The following is a 24,869-nucleotide window of genomic DNA, read 5'->3' as shown; positions in this document are numbered from 1 at the left end:
GGCAAGTGAGATGGAATGTAACGCTAACCTCATCGCTGCAATCATAGCTGCAACTTTCTGTCCTTTGAAGGTCAGTTTTCTGTCTTATACATTCATAACCTATAAAAACAGTAGAAACAAAAATTACTTGGAATAACTTGACGAAGAAATTTTACTGGAAGCATTTCTTTATAAAGTCGAAGACTTTAACAGAAAGTTGAGATTGTTAGGACAGCAAAGAGTGCAGGTACGATCAGCTGATTCAATATGGTGATGCATCGGGTTGCGTAGATTTAAGAATTGTTTCTCAACTTCAGGTGTATGCGGCCTACGAAACCGGCCTGGCTTCTGGAACCAGCTTGAAACTTCACGTGACACCCAGGACTACAGCTCGTGAAGTTGTCGACCTCGTTGTGAAGCAGCTCAACATGGCCGTGGTCTTGAAGGGTCAAGAAGGACCAATTTACACAGCCGATGAGCTGCCAAACTTCTGTCTGGTGGCTGTCATCGGAGCTAGAGAAAGATGTTTAAGAGACGACTTCAAACCACTGCAGCTTCAGAACCCCTGGAAGAAGGGCAGACTCTACGTCAGACAGAAGCAAGATGTCCTCGCAGCTTTGGAGCACAGTAGTAAACACACTGCGTACTTGTAGCACGAAGAAATCCACTTGGAAACAAATACAGCGATCCAGGAAGAGATTTCAACCGAAGATGACCGTGATGGGGAAGAGTGAAGCTGGAATTGAGGCCCGGAGATTGAAATTCAAGGAAATGTCAGGTACGATAACTACGGTCCATGCTGGAAATATTTACCTTACGGTGAAGTTGTGGCGGATAAACTGCTAATCTTCCTCTCTAAAATCCTCGGAAGTGTTTTGAAGATGTTTTACTCAATGATTATATGAAGAGTGAGATTATGGAAGGTGCGAAGGGACATTACAAAGGGACATGTAGGAGTCATTATTAAATTCAAGAAACCGTGATTGGGGAAACATGAGATAGTGGAGTTGTGTAAAAAGCAATCGTGTAAAATGTGGGAACTCGAATGGAAGTCGTTTGCGTAGTTATAAAAAGTGATCGTGTAATGGTTCAACTTCGAGCGACGAAGAGTTGTGGTCGAAGTTTAGACACTCGAATGAGGCTTCGGAGAAATTGTGTCCAACATTAAAGAAAGTAAATAGAATGCGTATCTACTTGTAGGGAGGCATCAAAGAATTGAACAGTAGAAGTGAGGTTAGAGTGTGCTTTTGTTTTACCGTTCAGTGAAATCGAAGAGTAGAGTCGTTCCGGAAGGAAGTTCTGTATCTGCTTCTTCGAAAGAGACTTCGACTACTCCGGAGAGGAGAAACGAAGATCTTGGAGTGGCACTCTTCGTAGTGCAATGGTTAGACAACTCTTGAGAACAATGTCGAAGAGTCGATAAGGTCACTCGAGTGTTATCGAAGAGGGGAAAGGAATCGAAGACGAAGAGGAAACATTCCTCATATTTTAGCTACCGATCTCAGTGTGTAATTACGACGAGGAAGCCCAGGATTCGATTGCGACGCGTCGGACCGATTCCGCAGTCCTTTTGTTAAACAAATTTAGAAAAGGAGGGGGTATTATTGTTAACCTCACGTTTTTGAGAAGCTTCGAAGCGGCCGCGCGGTAATTTCGAACACTCGAAGGAGTCGCTTTTTGAAATTCCCGCGGGCCGCCATTTTGCGCGCCGGTCGAAGACACCTTTATTCGAAAGACGAACGAATAGCGTGTAAATAAATTCGCGATAAGTTGTCCTGCGAGCTCGTTGATTATTGTTCGGATTTTATGAAGAACCTCCAGAAGGCGAAAACCATTTAGCGAAGATGCGAGGAGAAAGAAACGCTTCCTTGCTATAGGGAGTTTTTAGCCGCCATCTTGGATTCCGAAACGATTTGCCGCGTTGTAATAATTTAACATATTTCTTCGACGCACACCGAATTAAAAAGACGCGATAGGTTTATAAAAGCGTGTATATTTCAAGGAAGAGTTTAAATTATTGTTCTTCTTCGATAAAACATGGATTTATATTTAATGGAAACATCTGGCTAAGGTATTTCAAAAATGGCGTCGCGGATGCTTTCGAAATTGTTCGATAATTTGGAAAAGAGAGAGAAATGGCCGTTTCAACGCTTTTTGCAGTTCTTTCGAAATTCATTTCGTTTATGGTTTAATCGTTTTTCTGGGTTTGAGAAAGAATGGTTTTGAAAAAGTACGTTTACGGAATTTAGGGGCACGAAAATGGCGAATCGCGACGCGCGGATCTAATAGACTGCTTTAGGATAGGACGAGAGATCGTTTTTAATTTATAGCGTGGAAGAAAAAAAAAAGAAACAGACTCTGCGATTTTCAAATTTTAACTACCAGCGTACCTAGGGCTAAGGAGGTTAAATTTCTCGCGGGCGGTTTCGTTCCGAAAAGTGAATCTGCATAAAGAGCAGATTCGAGACGTAAGGCGCCATTACGTCGTATTTACTCAAAATGGCCGAATTTTACTCGCTCCTTTATAATCTGCATGAAAAATCGAGGGGAAAACCTCTTTTGATAAATTTCGAGGGACCAGTAGTTTCCGAGATATTCGACTTCGAAAGCAACCAATCAGGGGACGGATCCAACGGAAAGTCGAAATATTTTAGAATATTAATTCAAGAATTTAAAAAAAACAAAGTTAAAATTTGAAATTTCCTATCGAACGACGAATAGTTTTCAATATTTATGGATATTCGTTGCATTGTTCTTAAACCTCGATTCAAATATTTCTTCTGGATTTCCGAAAATTTCTCTTGGAGCGGTCTCGTGATTCGTCGACTTTAACGTCGAATATCTCGGAAAGTATTGCGTTCTCAAGATTTTGATAAAGAATTTTTCGACTCGATTTTACTCAAGGAACATTTCAACTCAACGTAAACCTAGGGATAGTGGTGCGCATATTTTTTTATCTGAAATTAGGGAAACGTTATGGCGTTTTAGAGCGAATGTTTGAGGGGAGGTTAGAACGTTTCGCAATAACAATGAAGATAAAACGCGTAGAAGGGAATTAAAACCGTAGGGACGGCATTTTGTCGTCATTTCGAGGTTATGTCGATCCATTTCCGTACATTGCTTGCATTATTAAGATCAATTTCCCCTCAAACGACGCTCTATGGTCGGTAAAGAAGGGATCCACACAAGCGAACATCAGAGAGAGATGTATTTAGCTCCACTGGATGTTTATCGATGTCTGAATGTAAAATCCTCTCGTAGTTTATCGTTAATAATGGCCGCGAGCAAAGACGGGGTTTTGTTTCTCTCGATCGGGGATCTGTAAATAGTAAATAATATAGATAGTTACTACCGAACGAACGAAGGGGGGCGCGAGATGCGTTTAAATATTTTTAATCTATCGCGGAAAGCAAAATGGCGGAGGAAAAGACAATTGCAGAGCGCGTTGTTACCGGCGGCCATGCGCGCGCACATCGAGGAGTACCACAAAGTACCTACAGAGGGACTCTAAGTGATTTTACGAGGCGTTAAACGAAAATAAAATCTTCACGAACGTGGGATGTATGAAGTACATACATTTAACTAACCACGAAGGCAGAGGAATCGAAAGAAAGAGAACAAAGGGACCATTTTCAATCTTTATTAAGACTGCTGCGCAACCCAATATGGCGGCACGAGAAAATTAGAAAAATAGGAAAAATAACAGCTTCTTTGTTCTCTCTTTTCGCTGCCTCTGAAAGAAAATCAAGGGAATTATCGAGGTTACTTTGTACAGCTCATGTTCATGAAAATATGGCGGAACACTAAGAAGTATTAACACTGGGATGTTCGTTAAGGTGGTATGAAAGTCGAATCCACTTTCGACGGTTTTACTTCGATTTCTTTAGAATTATTCTACCGAAATGACGTATGGGATGGTTTATTTCGTATAAATCTCATCGTAGAGGGTAATGAGCCTCAGTATAAATATAAATGTCGGTATACGTAGCGCGCCATGTTACCACTCGAGTATCCAAAATGGCGTCACCACGAGAAAGGGTATTTATGAATTCCACTTTACCGACGTCTCTTAAATTTCCTAGCGCCTTTCATATCACCTTAAAACGTGTAAAAATCGTAACGAACGTTCCAGTATTTCCATATTTCGGTGATCACGGTACACAACTATGTATAATAGCTTCGATGTTTATATATACATACGTTTAGTGAGAGAGAGAGAAATGGCGAGAGGCTTTGTTCAGTTTTTTCTCAAAGACACTGTGTACGGAGGAACTGCACGAAATAAAGAGCAACATTATATTTAGCCGGAGTTTCTTGATTGACTAGTGACTTTTTGGGGATTTTATTAATATTTCGTTTGAAATTTCTTCCAGCAATGGCGGCGTCTCGCGCTATTAAGTGGCGGACGAGAGGCGCACGCTTTAATGGCGGAATTAACGGACGGCTTGGCGCCATTTAACGTTACTTTGACTTATTTGCAAAAGTCCCGTTGCGTAATAAAGTTCCTCGGAGGATTTTCGCCCACGAGAACCCGGACTCGGTCGACCGGGAATCCTGGTGACACGCTTCCGCCATTTTGTCCCGTTTGCTCCCATTTTCTTCCCTTCCTATCCTTCCCCTTTTATTCTTTTCCTCTTTTACGATAACCTACACCGAGAAAAAAGTCTCAATGAACCAAAGAAACGTTTCTTATATCTTCTATAAAAACAATATTTTCCTAAGGAATAATTTGACTCAAATAAATTTATTGCAACATTTCCTCGGGATTGTATTAACGAAATATTTCTTTTTTCTTCAGGTTATCGAAATAAATAGTGACGTTTTCCTTCCTAAATTATTTCTACAATCGTTAACTATGAACTAATGAATAATGAATATTATTACCTGAAATATTTTTCCTCCTCTCTAAAGTGTCATGGCGTCTTCGTTTCCTTCGTTCCTTTGGAAAACCTATGAAAATAAATACCGACCCTTTTCTTCGTTGATTTTCAATCATTAATCATAAACTAACGAGGAATAGACAGTTGACCATTGTATCAACTATCTTTGTTTGTGATTTCTAACTAATTTCCAGCGAATAATAGTATAATATGTGTAAATGGAAGTCGGAAGAATAAGATTTAATTCCGTGGGAAGAAATGGCGAAGTGTAGTCGGCACATAAACCGGGAATCGAACCCGGACTTGTGCTCGACCGGGAGTCCCGGTGGCCCACTTCCGTCGGCTTTTCCCGTTCGGTCTCATCCACTCACCTACTCCCCTTCGGCGTCCCTTCCGCCATCTTGCCGCCATCTTGCCGCCATCTTGAAGACGAGTCTTCCCGATTCGATAGATCGATCGATCGATCGCTTCCTCTCCGACACTTAAGCTGATATGAAAATGCGATACATATATTGTTATTCCGTGAGATATTTGTCTTCTTGAGGAATCACGACAATTTTACACCTCTAACTTTCATAATTAATTCCTTATTAATTTTAATAGCGAATATTATTGGTTCATGACGTTTCGATTCGGACAGACAGTTACGACGTAATTTTATCTTCCTCTCCATCATCATATTTGATTTTATTCTATTAATATCGTTAACTAATTCAAGTGGCGTTAATAAATGACAGTTACTGATTAATAACCTAAGAAACAATCAAGGAAGGGCATGGAATTTAACGTAATATTACATTGACATCAAGTAGAAGTGCACTAATATGGTAAATATACAATGTCACGTATATTTATAAATTTCTAATCTGTAATTTTTCTATCTTACGTTTTTCTCCGCGAGACTCCAATTATGCGTATGTAAATTTCCATGAATTTTTGCCAGGGTCGGTGTCGAATTTAACAAGATGGCGGCCGATAAGCGTGTCGACCGCTATTCGTCCTCGGAGGAGGCGTCGCGATAATTCTCTCTCTTTGGCGGGCGCATATGTGAATGCGCATGCGTGAACTGCAGTATGTTTACTGCACACAATGCGCACTCCAATATGGCGGCCGTCCGTGTGCGCGCGCACCGACTCGCACCGGATTCGCCCTCGGATGGCCTCCTTGCTCGACTGACCTACTCACGGCGAGATCGCGAGATCCGCTCGTCTTCGACATAACCTTACCATTAGTCACTCGATCGGAAGCTTTATAAAATTCGCCGAAAATTTCAAGGTAAGAATTATCGAAATTCCAATGATAAGGCAAGTGCATTTCGACGGAACCTTAAAACTGACCATCCTTCAATATATACAATATATACAAAATTTATTAAAAATTAACATTCCGATTAAAGGTGAAGTACTGTTAATTCTTGGAAAATCCCGCGAAACAATATGGCGGCTCCGAAAACTTGTAGCCGCAATATGGAATATAGAAATGGCCGTAACTTTTACAATTTTCAACCGATTTCGCTGAAACTTTGTATACGCTTAGGTTCACCCCTGAAATATAATATAAAAAATCGACGGCGATTAAAGTTGAGAAATCTCAAAATGGCGACCGGTTGATTTTTCGAAACGGACGAATTCAACATGATGAACGAGGAATTCTAAATGACGGTCGGGAAAAGTACTCCATCCTTTCCATCGCATTAATTCAGCAATTTTAAAACGAGTCGCGAACGAGTCGTGAATAGGTAATCGCGAAACGACGAGAGAATGACTTTTTCAAGGTCGGTCAGTCGGCGACCCACGTTACCGACGGGGGCGCGTTCGACCGACTAACCCGAAGCATTGGCGAAAGTATTTTAATGGAGGCCCGTCGCCGGCTTATTTTTATCCGTCGAAGGTTAAGACGAGATCGGCCGATCGCTTCTCTGACTCAGAAAGTCAGACGGGGAGGGGGAGTAGACAGAGTCCGCGCATGCGCACGCGTAGACTGTACAGTGACGGACATAACTGTATTTCCCATTACACCAGGACATCGTACATAAATTTCTTTTCCATTGATAGACTCCATCAGGGGCCGAAAGGAATTAACGTGATATGAAAGTGACATTCAAAGGGTCAATCTTTCGTGACACTTTTCTCCAAACTGGATGTACCGAATCGCTTCAAACTTTACAACGTGAATGCGGAGACCGTAAGAAAGGTCTCGACACCCATAAAATTTAATTTTTTTACAAACAATTTAAAAAATATCTATAAACAATTTTTTTAAAAATTGAAATTTCATTCATCGGCCTTAATAATCGCGTGCTAAGTTTCGAATGACTCGCACCCAGTTTGGAGAAATGTTTTGTAAATATTTTGAGGTTTTTTTATATATATATATAGAATGAACTTAAATACACTGATCGGAGGTGTCATATTCGCAAGGAAGGTAGGAATGTCCATCACTGTACAGTTTTGCGAGCTAGGTAGGCGCGTTGCGTTTTGCCCCTACTTAAAGTTAAGAGTCGGCCGAGAAAACAGAAAAGTGAACCGCGCCGCCTATTCGGAACACGGGCGGCTCAGCCCTCAGTTCGCCGCCGACCGCCGAGGGGAGCGGACCCACTCGACCTCTGCTCGGGACCAGAAACGCGCGCAGAAAATGGGATTAAACGAGATTCGCCATTTCTCCGACCAACTCGCATCCTAAGCTTCTGCCATACGGTAATTTAAAAGTCTTCAGTACAGTGATAGAATTTAATAAAACGGAGTATTCCCAAGCTAATCGATAATAAATATTGGTAAGGTTAATGTTACATTGGAAGCATTCGTCAATTTATAATAAACATACTTACGATAAAACGTGATAAAGTATAATCAAACCGGGTAACCAGGTTCTGATTTTGTAGATGCCTGTAGATAAATTTGCTCTGAAATCAACATATCAATGTGATAAAATATGATATAATGGAATCGAATATTATATTTCGGGTTTTATTATTAAGCTGATACGAAACACACTTCTAGGTTATGGAGGGGGATAACTTACGAAAAGAAAATTTTCAGCATAACTGCTTATGTTTTCATGCCACTGCTATGCGTCAATTTTTTTAAATGGCACTAGTAATTTTCATCCCTCTAATAATTGTTCGGCGTGATGGAATAAATTCGATGGTATCATTTGTTATGTCATTTTCATTCAAGTGGAAATCCCGACCTCCGGCAGGATTTTTTGGTCGAATCGTGGAAATCGAGAAAGATATCCCAGAGAAAAGATGTCGGAGGGGTGCACTCGATGTCGGGGCGCGAACTTCGCGGGGAGCTCGCTGCAGCTCGGCGCGCCATCTGCCGGGACAAGCGGAAGCTCGTCCGCGAGTACGGGTTCGGCCTGCGCAGCCGCAAGGAGGGTTCAAGTCCGGGCTAAGGTGCTCTACGGATCCGGGAAGGCCATCGCCAGCCTGCAAGCACAAGAGAAGGCAGCGAGGCACTGACAAAGGTTACTTTTATACACTATTAAATGTCGCTAATGTATCGCCACCTCTTATTCTTAAATGAAAATTTATTATCGAAAAGCGATTTTTCTTTTATTTCATGTCGGCACTGATTCTGACGATAATTAACACTTTAATGAACGGCGAATTTGGAAATAAGTGGAGATCACGAGAATCGCAAAACTAATTAATTGACTTCCGGTCGGTAAAGCGATGACAGTGAAGAGATTCTTTATCGAATGTGAAGTATAGCAGGATTTGACGTTAACCTGATACTTGTTGCCTTGATAACGATTATCGTCGCGACATCTATCATAGATATTCCGTACTTTCTTATTGAGAAGAAATTTATAATATACAGGTACCCGCAATACCGACAATCGATGTTTGCAAGTATGAGATAGATAAGTTACCGAAGGAGATCGCGTGGCGCCATCTGTCTGCCGCCATGCGATACTACTTAGCCGAGTTAACTGAAAGAGTCGGTAAACCGAACCCCTGCATTATCCACGAGATCTATTATCGAGAATTTCACCTCCCGCAAGGATTCCCGAAATAAACCACTTCCAATTTGAACTTTCAACCCCATTAACGTGTTATGAAAGGGTCATTTTGTATATATGAAACCGTGAAATTATTAATAATAACTTTTCTCCAAACTGGGCGCACCGAATCATTTGAAACTTCGGCGCGTGATTATATACTCACGAAATGTGATTTTGTCAATAATATGTGTCCTTGGTTCTAGTCTGGACTAAATAAAAAAAATAGGATTGTTGTCACAAATGAAATTTCATAAGCACCACGTTCTTCCTTAGGGCGTCTATAATCACGCGTTGAAGTTTACATGGGAACGATTTGGAGAAAAGTTGTGTAAATATTGTTACGTTTTGTATATGGTGAGAATGACCCTTTCGTGTCGCCTTGAAAATTCGGGTCGGGATGAAAATCCGATTTGGATGTGCGGAGGATAGGCGGGAGTGTAACAGTAAAAATGCGCAAAAAGAGGATGCAAAAAGCTTTAAGTCGCCCGGGGCTAAGCGCGCTTCTCGAGGATAAGACGAGTCGGACCGCTTCCTTGAAGGTTAGTGACTCGTAAACCGTCCGCGGGAAACGCGCCTTAAGGTTCAGGGTAAAATTCCACCGCGAGCCTCTCCCATCAATCTCCTGCACGAGGATCGCACGCTAATTTTTCCTCCCTATGGCCATCTTTTTTTTTTTATACCTTTATTTTTCGCGAAACTCCATTTTACGTTCGGTCAAGTCGCTCTAACCGGCGGTTTTGCAAATTTTGCGAAGACCTCCAAGCAGCCATTTTCACTTTTCGCGAGAGTGTTCTCTGTTCGGTGTTTAGTAATCTTCGAGAAAATTCTTCTAGCCGCCCTTTTGTATTTTCCGCGAGAATTTTCGCGTTTTACTTTCGGTGAAATTGTTCTAATCGACAGTTTTGCAATTTTTTTTTTAGAAGACCTTGCGACAGCCATTTTGATTTTTCGTCGGTGTTTATTAATCTTCGAGGTGACTCTTCTAGCCGCCATTTTGTATTTTCCGCGAGAGTTTTCGCGTTTTACTTTCGGTCAAGTCATTCTAACCGCAGTTTTGCATTTTTTTTAAAAGTCCTTACGGCAACTATTTTGATTTTTCGTCGGTGATTATTAATCTTCGAGAAAACTCTTCTAGTCACCATTTTTAGCGATTTTTAGCGCATTTTAAGCGCCATTTTTGTCGGTGTTTATTAATCTTCGAGGTGACTCTTCTAGCCGCCATTTTGTATTTTCCGCGAGAATTTTCGCATTTTACTTTCGGTGAAATTGTTTTAATCGACAGTTTTGCATTTTTTTTTTAGAAGACCTTACGACGGCCATTTTGATTTTTCGTCGGTGTTTATTAATCTTCGAGGTGACTCTTCTAGCCGCCATTTTGTATTTTCCGCGAGAGTTTTCGCGTTTTACTTTCGGTCAAGTCATTCTAACCGCAGTTTTGCATTTTTTTTAAAAGTCCTTACGGCAACTATTTTGATTTTTCGTCGGTGATTATTAATCTTCGAGAAAACTCTTCTAGTCACCATTTTTAGCGATTTTTAGCGCATTTTAAGCGCCATTTTTGTCGGTGTTTATTAATCTTCGAGGTGACTCTTCTAGCCGCCATTTTGTATTTTCCGCGAGAATTTTCGCATTTTACTTTCGGTGAAATTGTTCTAATCGACAGTTTTGCAATTTTTTTTTTAGAAGACCTTGCGACAGCCATTTTGATTTTTCGTCGGTGTTTATTAATCTTCGAGGTGACTCTTCTAGCCGCCATTTTGTATTTTCCGCGAGAGTTTTCGCGTTTTACTTTCGGTCAAGTCATTCTAACCGCAGTTTTGCATTTTTTTTAAAAGTCCTTACGGCAACTATTTTGATTTTTCGTCGGTGATTATTAATCTTCGAGAAAACTCTTCTAGTCACCATTTTTAGCGATTTTTAGCGCATTTTAAGCGCCATTTTTGTCGGTGTTTATTAATCTTCGAGGTGACTCTTCTAGCCGCCATTTTGTATTTTCCGCGAGAATTTTCGCATTTTACTTTCGGTGAAATTGTTTTAATCGACAGTTTTGCATTTTTTTTTTAGAAGACCTTACGACGGCCATTTTGATTTTTCGTCGGTGTTTATTAATCTTCGGGAAGACTCTTCTGGCCGCCATTTTTGTTTTCCGTGCGACCCTCTTGACCGCCATTTTTTATTTCCCTCAGAATCGCGGGAACGATTATTTAATCCACGATTACGTGACTTTATTTTGCAAGAAAGAAAGTTAATTATTATTAACGTAAACTGGACTTTCTGGTCAGTGATAATCGTGAGGAATATTTCCGCGAGGTGATAAGGCACCGGCTTTGAAAAGAAGAATGCTTCTCGGGATCTTGTAAGTGTTTCACTATATCAATAATTTATTTACTGTACTTGAAAACCACGATTCCACCTCTAGATTCCCAAATCGGAATTAAGTACAGTGGCTGGCATAAATGCCTCCTCTTCACACACGACGGCGTCAAATTTCAAGGAAGTAGTTAATGTCCGCCCCTGTACAGTATTCGAAAATTATAAATAAATCTCTAGAACTCTAGAAAAAAATGCAATATAAACAATACTGGAAAATCCTGAATCCATCTCTAAAATCCCATAGTGGAATTTAGTACAGTAGGGGCAAATAATTCTTTCTCTTGTTACATTAGCAGCGCCACATATTTAAAAAAAACATCATTAATATCCGCCACTGTACGCGCTGTCCTCCATTCCTCATCAACCAATATCAATAAATCCAATTTCCTCTCCTCTGGTTGAAAGATCCAGGAGGTAACGACAATGCTAATTAATGTGACGTCATCGGGAATCAATCCATCGCTTACCGTTACTTTCGGAACGCGCGATTCGCGGATGATCTCCAGGGCTAAAGGCTCATTCACAATGTGCGTTTTCAAATATACGTTCGTTCGTTTAATGGCGTATCTTTATTGTGTTCACGGGAAAATATTCGCGCGTTTTTGTAAGCAATGCGAGAGTTTACCCGCGAAGGCGATATAATTTGTGGTTTAAATTCTTCACGATTTAAGTGGGAGTAATTTAATCGAGAATGTTATGGTCATTTTAAATGCCTAGACTATTTAAGAGAATTTATATTTAAATTGTATATGTGTTATTAAGATATAACTGCGGGTGAATGAACTCGTATTCGAAAATGTGAAACGTGAAAGATGAATTGTGAAATGTGAAAGATGAATGTGAAATGTGAATTGTGAATTGTGAAAGATGAATGTGAAATGTGAAATGTGAAATGTGAAATGTGAAATGTGAAATGTGAAAGATGAAATGTGAAATGTGAAAGATGAAATATGAAAGATGAATGTGAAATGTGAAATGTGAAATGTGAACAAACCCTAAAATTGCGTCCACACGTGCTCATTGACTTGTCCACATCCCGTTAATCCGGTTTTCAGCTGGTTCTTCGAACTCTGCTTCTCAAATCGTACCACGACTCATAATACTAAAATAAAAACAAATCAATTCCGATACCTAGGCGCTGTAAAGTTACTATAATATTTGTTTAATGATGGGTTCGATATAATCCCGAATAAAAGTTTATTGTGTGAGCTCAACAATTGGGAAACAATCGGTAAATTGTTTTACGATATTCGCTGGAAAGAATGAAACTTGAAAGAAAATGTTGCGCAAATATTAATTATTAATCAGAGAAAAGTAATTTAGTAATTAGTGCGATCATTTCGAGGGATAATTGAAGTTTCATACTTAATTTTCAGAGTCGTCGCTGTCTCTCTCTCCTCGACGTTATTAGCTAAGGCGAAAAAAGAAGATGACCTCGACATTATCGGAGAATATACTTCATTTTCGCAAACACGAAAAATGGAGGAAAAAGTTCGGCAACTCGAGGAGAGGATTAATAATATAATAGGAAAGAAATTAACAGATTCAGATTCAGTAATTCAGGAAAGTCTCAAAGAAAAGGAAGAGAAAAAATCAGCACAAGAAGACGATGAAAATATTTCGACATTTTCTTCTTCGATAGACAAAAAGGAAGACTCGAAGCATGAGAAGAGAAAATTAAAGGAAAAAGAGACTTCGATTCGACATGAGGGAGAAGAGGAAATGGAAACTGGGAATGTTGAAGAAGATGAAGGGATGAAGAAACACGATGTCAATTTTGAAGACAGGTATATTATTAAAGATTTTAATGGCTGGAAAAGAGAGGTTAGGAGTATGCCAAATTTTAGGCACGTCGAAGGAGATACGGAACTAAGAAATTGGCCAGCAGAAGGCTTCGAAGTGGAGAAGGATCGCCGAAAGGAGGGGAAGAAGGAAGAGAACGAGGAACATTGGAAGGAGAAAGAAAATCTAAGAAACTATGGAAATCAAGAGACGCTGAAAGGGGAATTCAAGAATGAAGCAAAAGATACGTCGAATGTCATCGAGAGAAGAGATGGAAATTTTCTGGACAATGCGAAAAGACTAGGAATGCATTTTCTTAAAGAAAGAAGTAAAGAGACAGCTTCGAAGGTGAGGAAAGGCAAAAAAACATTCTTCGGTGACTTAGATGTGAATTTTGGAAACTTGCCGAAGGATTCCAGCCAGGACGAAGAAGTGATAAAGAACATCAGGCGATTGATTGCGAGTGAACTTCAAGGAATGAAGATCCCAATAAAGATGAAAGAAGCTGAAGAAAGAGAAAGAGACTCAAACGTGTCAAAATTGGGATCGAGTGTAAACGTCAAAGATACTTTCAATATTGATTCCGAAAAGGATCTCAGGAAGGACAACCATAAAAACGAAGAATTAAGAAAACCCGAAAATGAGATTTTCATGGCAAAGCTGTCAAAAAATGGTGGAATAGAAAACCATGTTGCAAGAAAAAGTGGGGAGAAAAACCTAACCAAGAATTTTTCAACGGCGAAGGAAGAAGAAGGAGCCAAATTGTTCTCAAACACACGCACGAAATTTGTCAGAATTTCAATTCTATCAGAGAATTCAACGGATGTTGAAGAAGAAAAAGGTACCTTAAACTTTGACGATAGGAAGAGCGAACAGGAGAAGATAAATGGAACTGTAGTAGCGCATAAACTGGACAAGACTGAAAATAAAAACGTTCAAAGAAATTCAACAGGTATTAATGTCAATAGAGATAAAATTGATAACATAGAAAGTAGAACCGAAGAAGAAACCTCGAAGCCTGGAGTAGACGACATCGTAGAAGCTGCTGACTTCGGAATGCAAGCTATGAACGATCTGTATTACATAAAGGAACCAAAATTATACTCGATGGGTAAGACAACGCTTTTCTCCCTTCAAAACAATTTATTTATAATTTATGGAATTGAGCAATTTTTATACGAATTAAACAAATGTTTAATTCTCGTTCTTTTAATATTTCAGGACTGTTTCTGAGCTCGAATGATCCAGCAACTTACGTGGCAGCTTTCAATGACCAAACCGATGAAGCAAGACATCTCGCAAAGTTTGGCTTCGCAGCTCTTGAAGGATCCAGATTATTTTTCAACAAGTAAATATTGAGTTATCTCCCACAAAATATTTTGGAAACATTAAACGAATACTGTACAGTGTCATAAGATTAACGTCCATCCAGCTTTGTGATTTAATGTCATCGTAGGTACCCAGAGTTCTCAAGGGAGGTTCCGCTGACTAAAAGCACTCCTCGATCGACTCTTCATCGACAATGTCCAAGAAGAGGAGTGCCACAGTGCACCGCAGCCAGCATTAAATACAGAACCACCGATGGCAGTTGCAACAATCGAGAACACCTTTGGTGGGGTTCGGCAATGTCATCGATGCAAAGGTACTTGATAAACCTTTTGAGAATAAAATATCTCGCGATAATTTAGAGTCATTCCTGGCCTTTTCCAGGTTCCTGCCCCCGGTCTACGAAGATGGCATCCAGACCATCAGGAGATCGGTCACTGGAAAATCTCTTCCGAGTCCCAGAGACATTTCCAATACGGTTCATCAGGACAAAGATGTACCACTGGCTTCGGTCACTCATATGTTGATGCAGTGGGGTCAATTTATAGACCACGACATCACAGGTGAGATTATTACCTATCGATGAAAAATACTCTTCGATACATGGGACATAATTTTGAAAATCTAAAAAATGTCTTCGTTGGCCATCAGCTACTGGACAAAGTAGAGGATTCAATGGGACCGTCCCCCAGTGTTGCTTGCCTCATGGTCTTGGTTTCCAGCCACCAGAGTTCATGGTGAGTTATTCTCATTTCATTTGGAATTTTTGAAAAATCTCGTGGTTTTTCACATCTTCGAAAATTGAAAGATTTGTCAAATTCATGGAATTCCATGCTCTTCAGCATCCGGAGTGCCTGCCGATCGCTGTTTCGCCCCAGGACACGTTCCTGGGTCCCCTGGGAGTAAAATGCTTGGAATTTGTGAGAAGTGGTCCTGCTCCTCGAGAAAATTGCGACTTCGGACCCAGGGAACAATTGTCCCAGGTGACGAGCTTCGTGGACGCGTCGACGGTTTATAGCAGCAATGCTCATCACAGCGACAGTCTCAGACTTTTCCGAAATGGTAACGAAATTATCACCACAATATGTTAAGAGGATGTGAAAATGGCATCTGTAAAGTCATTCGTTCATAAAACTTACCTTCGAACTGAATATACTGAATCATTTCAAACTTTACAATATGAATATGGAGGCTATAAGGAAGGTCCTTACAGCCATGAAATTTCAGATTTTTAAAAATATCTTTAAACGTTTAAGAATTGTTCATAAAAATTTAATTAGTGTCAGAATCTTCCTTATAGCCTCCATACTCACAATTTAAATTTTGAAAGGGTTCGGTGCACTCAATTTGCAGAAAAGTTTCATATACTTGATCTCTTTGACGTCACATTCATATCTGGCTAGTAATTTATATTTATTAAGATCAGTATAATTATTATATTAAGTGGTATTATTATATTAATTAATTTCAGGATTGTTGCAATATGGGAGAATCCAGTCCCGGAGGCCAGTTCTTCCCAGAGAGGAGCCATCGGATCTCTGTCGTCGCGGGTCTCTGTCCATGACGTGCTTCAGGGCGGGCGATGGCCGAGTCAGCGAGCAACCTGGACTGACGTCTCTTCACGTCGTCTTTCTGCGGCAACACAACAGAATCGCTACCCAGATGACCGCTCTGAACCCGCATTGGAGCGACGAAAAGCTCTTCCAGGAGATCCGGAAGATCGTCGCGGCCCTGGTCCAACACATCACCTACAGGGAGTTCCTGCCGATCGTCCTTGGTAAGATGCTTCGTTCCTCCGTCTTGCGATAAGGCTCAAAATCCCGAGGCTTTGATATAGGAAAATGAGCCTTATTGATTTATGATGAGTAAGGGGAAATTCTTAAAAAAATTCAACTTNAACACATCACCTACAGGGAGTTCCTGCCGATCGTCCTTGGTAAGATGCTTCGTTCCTCCGTCTTGCGATAAGGCTCAAAATCCCGAGGCTTTGATATAGGAAAATGAGCCTTATTGATTTATGATGAGTAAGGGGAAATTCTTAAAAAAATTCAACTTTATAGAGAACAGCGTCCTGTGAATAGTGGTTATGAAATTGAATTTTCTGGTCGAGCACATCACGTACAAAAAGGTGTTTTTTAATTGTTCTAAAGATACAGTTCGTACTTCGTCTGCCCATCCTGCGATAAGGCTCAAAATCCCGAGGCTTTGATATAGGAAAATGAGCCTTATCGGTTTATAACTAGTAAGGCGAAATTAAGATGAAAAGCTTCCTAATGAACGGCATTCTTTGAATAATAAATTTCTTCTCACTTTCCAGGACACGAGGTGATGAAACTGTTTAATCTCGAGATCTTGAAGAAAGGCTACTACGAGGGCTACGACCCCACGGTGAACCCTGACATAGCGAACGCCTTCTCCACCGCGGCCTACAGATTTGGTCACTCCATGGTCCAGTCCAGCTTCGTCAGGTTCGACCGGAACCACCAGCCACTGTTTAACAGTAAGTATAAACATTATATTATATTAATTAACATTATATTAACCCTCGTTCCCCCCGTAGACGTCAGCCTGCACAACGAGTTCGCGAACCCGGTGAACCTGGAGACGGCAGGATCGGTCGATCGTCTTCTCCTGGGCCTGGTGAACCAGCAGTCGCAGAAGAGGGACGAGTTCCTCTCGGGCGAGCTGACGAATCGTCTCTTCCAGACCCCGGGGTTCCCCTTCGGGATGGACCTGGCCTCCCTGAACATCCAGAGAGGTCGGGACCACGGCATCCCTCCCTACGTCAGGTGGAGGGAACCCTGCAGCCTGTCGGCCATCCGCACCTGGGAGGACCTGGACAGGGTGATGAGCGCGTCGACTGCTAGGAAGCTCCGGGAGCTTTACTCTCACGTGGAGGACGTAGACCTGTTCCCGGCGGGGTTGGCCGAGAGGGCCGTTCCTGGGGGACTCGTCGGCCCCACCTTCGCCTGCATCATCGCCCAGCAGTTCAGCAATCTCCGCAAGGGCGATCGGTTCTGGTACGGATCAGATCATCGTTATCATCATCTCGATCATCAAATGATGAAGAAAATCGATTTACTAAAATTTGCAGACCATTTGCTGCATGAAATGTCTGCAGATAAGGAAAATCGATTTACAAACAATTTGCAGACCATTCGTTGCATGAAATGTTTGTAGAGAAGGAAAATTGATTCACAAACAATTTGCAGACCATTTGTTGTATGCAATGTTTACAGATAAGGAAAATCGATTTAAAAACAATTTGCAGACCATTCGTTGCATGAAATGTCTGCAAATAGAAAAAATCAATTTACAAACAATTTGCAGACCATTTGTTGCATGAAATGTCTGCAAGTAGAGAAAATCGATTTACAAACAATTTGCAGACCATTTGTTGCATGAAATGTCTGCAAATAGAGAAAATCAATTTACTAACAATTTGCAGACCATTTGTTGCATGAAATGTCTGCAAATAAAGAAAATCGATTTATAAACAATTTGCAGATCATATGTTGCATGAAATATCTGCAGATAAGGAAAATCGATTTACAAACAATTTGCAGACCATTTGTTGCATGAAATGTCTGCAATATGTGTACGCATAATGCGCAATAAATTATAAGAAAAGTTTGCGGGAAATTTGTCACGCCAATATGACAACAGACGCTGTAATTGTTTATCAGCAATGCGTGAGATAAATTTAGCTGTACGTTTGCAAAGAAATATGGAGACATTGCATGTACTTTGTTTCATGTTTACGTATTTTTGGTTCGTCATCGGCTGCAGGTATGAGTTCCAAATGATGGCTCATTTCATGATCTGTTAAGAGGCAAATTGAATGTAAATCTTGCATCTCTTTGTCTATCCGGGTATTTATTGTAATTGATTTATCGGTAGGTACGAGAACCCCAACCTGGAGAGCGGCTTCACGCCTGCGCAGCTCAGACGGATCAAGAGGGTAACTCTCGCCCAGGTCCTCTGCAAGACCATGGACAGCATCGAGACCATCCAGCCCTTCGTCTTCCTGACTGCGGACACCCTGAGGAACGGAAGACTGCCCTGTGGAAGCGAGTTCATCGGTACCCTGGACTTGGAGCCTTGGAGGGAGAGGCAAGGTGGAACCACTAATAAAGGGGACCAGGAAGAGGATGTCGAGATCGTGGAGAGTCAAGACGTGGAAGTTAGGGAAAGGACTTCTTCTAGAAATCCAGGAGATTTTCCTACCTCTTCTGGAGGTGGAGGGAAAATTAATACCAATATTTATCCTGGGGAGTCTAAAAGTTCCGGGGGGATTTTGAATCCTTGGACGAGGAGGCGGGAAGGACATGAGAAACACCATGAAGAGTCCTCCGAAGAGGACGAAGGCGTTGTTCAGAGTCAAGATGTGGAAGTTAAGGAAAGGACTTCTTCTAGGAATCCAGGAAATTTCACTACCTCTTCTGGAGATGGAGGGAACATTAATACCAATGTTTATCCTGGACAGTCTAAAAGTCCCGGGGGGATTTTGAATCCTTGGACGAGGAGGCGGGAAGGACATGAGAAACACCACGAAGAGGATGAAGGCGTCGTTGAGAGTCAAGATGTGGAAGTTAGGGAAAGGACTTCTTCTAAGAATCCAGGAAATTTCACTACCTCTTCTGGAGGTGGAGGGAAAATTAATACCAATGTTTATCCTGGGGAGTCTAAAAGTCCCGGGGGGATTTTGAATCCTTGGGCGAGGAGGCGGGAAGAACATGAGAAACACCATGAAGAGGACGAAGGCGTTGTTGAGAGTCAAGATGTGGAAGTTAAGGAAAGGACTTCTTCTAAAAATCCAGGAGATTTTCCTACCTCTTCTGGAGGTAGAGGAAAAATTAATACCAATGTTTATCCTGGGGAGTCTAAAAGTCCAGAGGGGATTTTGAATCCTTGGGCGAGGAGGCGGGAAGGACATGAGAAACACCATGAAGAGGACGAAGGCGTTGTTGAGAGTCAAGATGTGGAAGTTAGGGAAAGGACTTCTTCCAGAGATCCAGGGAATTTATCCAGGATCATTGGGGACGTGAAAGGTATCGGTTCCAACGCCGGTCCAGGACGATCCAAAAACCCTGGTGGGATTTTGGGGAGCCTGACCGGGATCCTGAAAGGAACCACCAGCACGACAACCCCCAGTCCTGAGAGAAAGTCCCTCCTTCGACCTACCAGGCCAGTAAAGGTGAACACCAACGTGAACCAACGGAACAGAATCACGGTGAACCGTCCTCTCGGTCCCCATGAGAACCTGACCATAGTCGTGCAAAACCACGCCGTGAACTCGCCGATATTCGTCAGCGAAGGAATCTCCGGCTCCCATTTTCAAATCCTGCAACAGACCACGAAGAAACCGCCGAAATTGCCAGGAAGCGGGAGTACGATTCCTGGAAACTATGCCGATGGGGTCCAGAGGCCAATTTATCAGGGAAATTTTGGGTCTGGAGGCTATGGCGAGGTTCCATCAACTGTTAAACCCGTGAACAGACCTAGACCTACTAAAGTGAGACCCTACGTTCCCCAGATAATCCAAGAATTACCTGGAAATGGTAGTTTAATTCCTGGAAACTATGCTGACGGGGTCCAAAGGCCAATTTATGAGGGAAATTTTGGGTCTGGAGGTTATGGCGAGGTTCCATCAACTGTTAAACCCGTGAACAGACCTAGACCTACTAAGGTCAGACCTTACAACGGGTATCAGCCTGTTTCCGGACCTTATGGCGACCCGGATAATCCTAATCCTCCTAGTTATGGAGTCCAGAGACCATTTTATCAGGGAAGTGTTGGGTCTGGAGGTTATGTCGAGGTTCCATCAACTGTTAAACCCATAAACAGACCTAGACCTACTAAGGTCAGACCCTACAACAGTCAACAATCTGTTTCTAGGCCTTACGTCCCTCAAATCCTTCAAGAACTACCAGGAAACGGCAGTTTAATTCCTGGAAACTACGCTGATGGGGTCCAGAGGCCAATTTATCAGGGAAATATTGGGTCTGGAGGTTATGGCGAGGTTCCATCAACTGTTAAACCCGTGAACAGACCTAGACCTACTAAAGTAAGACCCTACGTTCCCCAGATCATCCAAGAATTACCTGGAAATGGAGGTTTAATTCCTGGAAACTACTCTAATGGGATCCAGAGGCCATTTTATCAAGGAAATGTTGGGTCTGAAGGTTATGTCGAGGTTCCATCGACTGTTAAACCCGTAAACAGACCTAGACCTACTAAGGTCAGACCCTACAACAGTCAACAACCAGTCTCTAGACCATACGTTCCCCATAACATTGGAGACCCGGATAATCCAAACCCCCCGAGTTATGGTTATCAGGCAAGGCCGACAAACGACCACATCCCTGATAATGACTTCTTCAACTGGAGTTATCGACCTTCGGTCGGGTATATCGAGACCCCTAGACCCATCTCGACGGCCTCTTCAGGGTTTAACGTGGACCAGGATGAAAATGTCCATCAGGGTGGTTCCCAGCAAGCTGGTCTGGGGTCTGGGGGAAGTTGGTCTTCGGCAAGGCCTGGTTATGGTTCTGCTGGTCCATTTGCTGAACAAGGTCCTGGAGATTCTTGGTACGATGGGTACTATGATGGGTTCAGGATGGGTCAGGTGCAGGATGGATTTGATCCCGATGGAAGTGCTGGAGATCGAGAGGAAAATGCAGACTTGAGTGAAGAATACTCCGATGGTCATCATGGTCACGATGGGCATGATGGGCATGATCGGCACGATGGTTATGATTATCGCCGTGATGGTCATGGTCATAGTGATCATCATGGTCACAATGGGTACGATGGTCATGATAGTCATGGTGACCAGCATGGTCACAATGGGTACGATGGTCATGATAGTCATGGTGACCAGCATGGTCACAATGGGTACGATGGTCATGATCGGCATGATAGTCATCATGGTCACAATGGATACGATGGTCATGATCGGCATGATAGTCATCATGGTCACAATGGGCACGATGGTCATGATCGTCATGATGGTAACCATGGTCATTATGGTCACATTGGTTATGATGATCACAATGGTCATGCTCAGACCTACCAGAAACTTCCCATCCAAACTTTTGTCGCACCAAATGGACAGAAGATCCAAACTTATCTGACCAGGCCGGTAGATCTGCAACCTTGGTCCCACCAATCAGCGTTTTTAAATGGATATCCAAATGTTCATCGCCAGACAGGATATCCTGTTCAAGGTCTTCAAAACAGTGGATACTCGAACCAAGATGTTCATCAACCAGGAAGCGATGGATACCTAAACCCAAATGTTCATCATCGACCAGGATATCTGGTTCAAAGTCCTCAGAATTGTGAATATCCAGACCAAAATGTTCATCATCAATCTGGAAATGATGGATATTCAAATCAGAATGTTCATCATCAATCTGAAAATAATGGATATCCAAACATAAATGTTCATCGTCCATCTGTAAATGACAGATATCCAAATCAAAACGTTCATCAATCTGAAAAAAATGGATATCTAAATCAAAACGTTCATCATTTATCAGGAAATAATGGATATCCAAATCAAAATGTTCATCATCAATCTGGAAATAATGGATATCCAAACCCAAATGTTCATCATCAATCTGAAAATGGTGGATATCCAAATGAAAATGTTCATCACCAATCTGGAAATGATGGAAATGCAAATGAAAATGTTCATCATCAATCTGAAAATAATGGATATTCAAATCAAAATGTTCATCATCAATCAGGAAATAATGGATATGCAAATGAAAATGTTCATCATCAATCAGGAAATAATGGATATGCAAATGAAAATGTTCATCATCAATCAGGAAATAATGGATATTCAAATCAAAATGTTCATCATCAATCAGGAAATAATGGATATGCAAATCAAAACGTTCATCATCAATCTGAAAATAATGGATATCCAAACCCAAACGTTCATCGTCAATCTGAAAATAATGGATATACAAATCAAAATGTTCATCATCAATCAGCTGATCAAGAAGCGAGAGTAGAGGTGCCGAAGCCATTGTTAGTCCAGCACAGACAAGATGACTTTCAATTGTCAAAGACAATTGCAAATGAATCCCCGACACAGTATTATTACAATAAAAATGTACTGAAACGATACCCTGACGGAATTGACATTTTGACAGATCTGAAATATGACACTTTGGATGATTCAGTTGATGACTCGATGACAGCGACCAAGAATGTTTCCTACACTCGAATTGACGTCACCACGACTGACAAAATTGACAAAGTCGACCAACGAACGAATGACAAAGGACAATTTGATGATGACAATGACGGACGTGATGACGATGAGGCGAATCATGAAACTCGAATTCCTCAGAATTATTCCTCCATGAAGACTAATGTTACCGGAAGTGACAGACTTGACAATAATGGCGGAAAAAATGAGAAAAATGGAGACGATGATTTTCATGATTTCGATGATTTGAATGACTTTAGAAGAAACGTGACCGATAGTCCTGAAGACAAGGAAGAGAAAGACAATAAAAGACAAGAAGAACATGACGAGAAGTCGATGACTACGCTAATGACTTTGTTGAGTAAGAGTGACGATGATTTTAATGATTTTAATGATTTCAATAGAACCGTGACAACCGATACTAAGGACGAAGGAAGAATCACCGAACGACAAAGAGAAAGTCAAGACGAGGAATTGATGACTACACCGATGACTTTATTAAGTAAAAGTGACGACAGTGACAATGACGATGTCGATGACGGTGACATCTTTTCTGATCAACTGAGTGACAGACTTGGCAGTGTTGACAATAGAAGAGACGGACTTGACAGTCGCGACAGAAATACCAAAGAAAATGATGGAATCATGAATTTTAATGACTCCAAAGAAAAGACGACGTCTGGTGATGATTTTGAGAAGGAAACGAGTAGTAGAGAAAGACGAAGAGAACATCGTGATGAACATTTGAAGATGAAGCAGTTAATGATTTCCAATGACAATGTTGATGATGATGATGATGATTTGGCTTTAAAAACTTTCTCGAGTTTTCCAAAGAAAGACAGGTAAATCATTGAAGTTATTTTCCGTTTCGCATTTAGTTAGACATTATTTGTTTAACAAATGTTCTATTTGTTTTCAGGCGGTCCAGTCGTCAGGCAATTTCAAAATTGGCGCCTTTTTTGGAAATATCCAAGATGGCGTCGGATGAATTCACGAGTGCCAAGGAATTGCCGAGGCCCCTCAATTTACGGAGCCCTGGCTCCTAGGGTCGTTTAATGCTTTTGTTGCTTAATTTTTCAGCCCGTTAATCGATAATTAACGTAACCGTTAATTCATTAATAGTGCAATGCGCATTAATTCATTTACAATTGAGGCACAAGATGATGTTACGTTTTGTTTCCGTCCTTCATTACATACGATTTTATCATGTCGATAAACAGTGTCCGACACGTACCAACTCCAACTGTACATATAAAACTCATAAATTATTTTTTCTATTAACATTTATAAACCTTTTACATATTTTTCACCGCGCTCAATATAAAGTAACAAAAAAAAAATATTCATGGCTAGAATTTATATAATAAGCCAAAATATATTGTTTAAATAAAGTATTTTACATGCGATTTAGACGTTTACGTTAGAATAGAATTTATAAAACCCTTACTACTTACTCTGTAATATTAGTCTAGCATTTCGTTTGTTTGTTTAATTTATATGTTACTATATGGTGCAAATAAATGTACATTTAACAGTCTCTGTGTCTTTTTTTTCATTTATTAATTTATAACCGGGAAGAGAACGCTCTATGTATATTTTATATTTTTTCTATTATTTATGTAATTTTGTTCCTCCTATAGTTTCCCTCCGTGAAGGTTCAATGGTTTTAGTTTATTTTCGGAAATGGGACATGAAGTTTTACCCAGTTTTTATTCTAATTCGGCCCTTCGTGCGTCGCATCGATAAGTCATGATAGCGGTGCGCATGCGCGGAGCGACACTCGTGCGCAGACCGCTTGGCAACGCGAGGATCTCTTTCGAGAAAATTTAACGAGCGAGGCGAATCGCTCTTTTAATCTCGATGACTCCGTCTGGAAATGCAGATTGACTCGACGATTTGTTTAATTGGCTAATCTGTAACGAGCATTCGTTAGGAGGAAAACTCGAGGCGAGAGATTCGGAGAAAGGACGCCATCTTGATTATTGCGAACAGCGAAGAACGCAGCATTGCTTTTCGTTATATTTCCATGATACTAATCCATTAATTTTAATTAAACTAGTACGGGTATTTAATTAATCGCATTAGTTTGTGAGATTCTAAAAAGTATTGCACGCATGTTTATGAGAAATTCCAATGATAATTATGGCCGTGAATGGGATTAAATGAGAATTTCTTTAGGGGAAATATGACGAGCGAGGTGAATCGCTTTTAATCCCGATGCCCCCTCTTGAACGTGGAGATTAATGAGAACATTTGTCTACTTCTTCAATCCGTAACGAGTATTCGTTATGAGG

The 24,869-nt window shown here is 41.1% G+C and overlaps 2 protein-coding genes across 15 annotated transcripts in view; both read left to right on the top strand.

Annotated features, from left to right (window-relative positions):
• LOC105701452 (ankyrin repeat and fibronectin type-III domain-containing protein 1) overlaps positions 1–4,282 on the top strand; it is a 35,959-nt gene extending 31,677 nt beyond the window's left edge. For 5 of the 6 annotated variants that reach the window (XM_012428197.1, XM_012428195.1, XM_012428196.2 and 2 more), the window contains one exon: positions 297–4,282. In XM_012428197.1, the coding sequence (XP_012283620.1) occupies positions 297–632 (336 nt within the window). In that variant the 3' untranslated portion in view covers positions 633–4,282. The remainder of the gene's footprint in view (positions 1–296) is intronic. The other variant, XR_001104227.2, reaches the window with a different exon arrangement.
• Positions 4,283–6,075: 1,793 nt separating this feature from the next.
• On the top strand, positions 6,076–24,112 carry LOC105701425. 9 transcript variants are annotated; one of them, XM_023433238.1, is made up of 14 exons: positions 9,430–9,454; positions 10,932–11,223; positions 12,617–13,027; positions 13,088–14,133; positions 14,244–14,370; positions 14,479–14,664; positions 14,733–14,911; positions 15,000–15,085; positions 15,191–15,410; positions 15,820–16,125; positions 16,666–16,848; positions 16,909–17,368; positions 18,249–23,417; positions 23,495–24,112. In XM_023433238.1, the coding sequence occupies exons 2-14, from the start codon at positions 11,207–11,209 to the stop codon at positions 23,619–23,621; spliced, it is 8,517 nt and encodes a 2,838-aa protein (XP_023289006.1). In that variant the 5' UTR covers positions 9,430–9,454; positions 10,932–11,206; the 3' UTR covers positions 23,622–24,112. The 9 variants fall into 9 exon arrangements, with proteins under 9 accessions (XP_023289008.1, XP_023289000.1, XP_023288996.1 ...); XM_023433240.1 differs by lacking the exons at positions 9,430–9,454; positions 10,932–11,223 and adding exons at positions 6,076–6,134; positions 8,036–8,327 and having other exon boundaries at positions 12,617–14,133; XM_023433232.1 differs by lacking the exon at positions 9,430–9,454 and adding an exon at positions 9,180–9,406 and having other exon boundaries at positions 11,054–11,223; positions 12,617–14,133.
• Positions 24,113–24,869: the final 757 nt, after the last annotated feature.

Source organism: Orussus abietinus, unplaced genomic scaffold, assembly GCF_000612105.2.
Source record: "Orussus abietinus isolate OABI.00-Male unplaced genomic scaffold, Oabi_2.0 scaffold89, whole genome shotgun sequence".
In the NCBI taxonomy this organism is placed as follows: Eukaryota; Metazoa; Arthropoda; class Insecta; order Hymenoptera; family Orussidae; genus Orussus; species Orussus abietinus.
The sequence above is the reverse complement of the archived record's forward strand: the minus strand, read 5'-3'. Positions and strand labels throughout refer to the sequence as shown.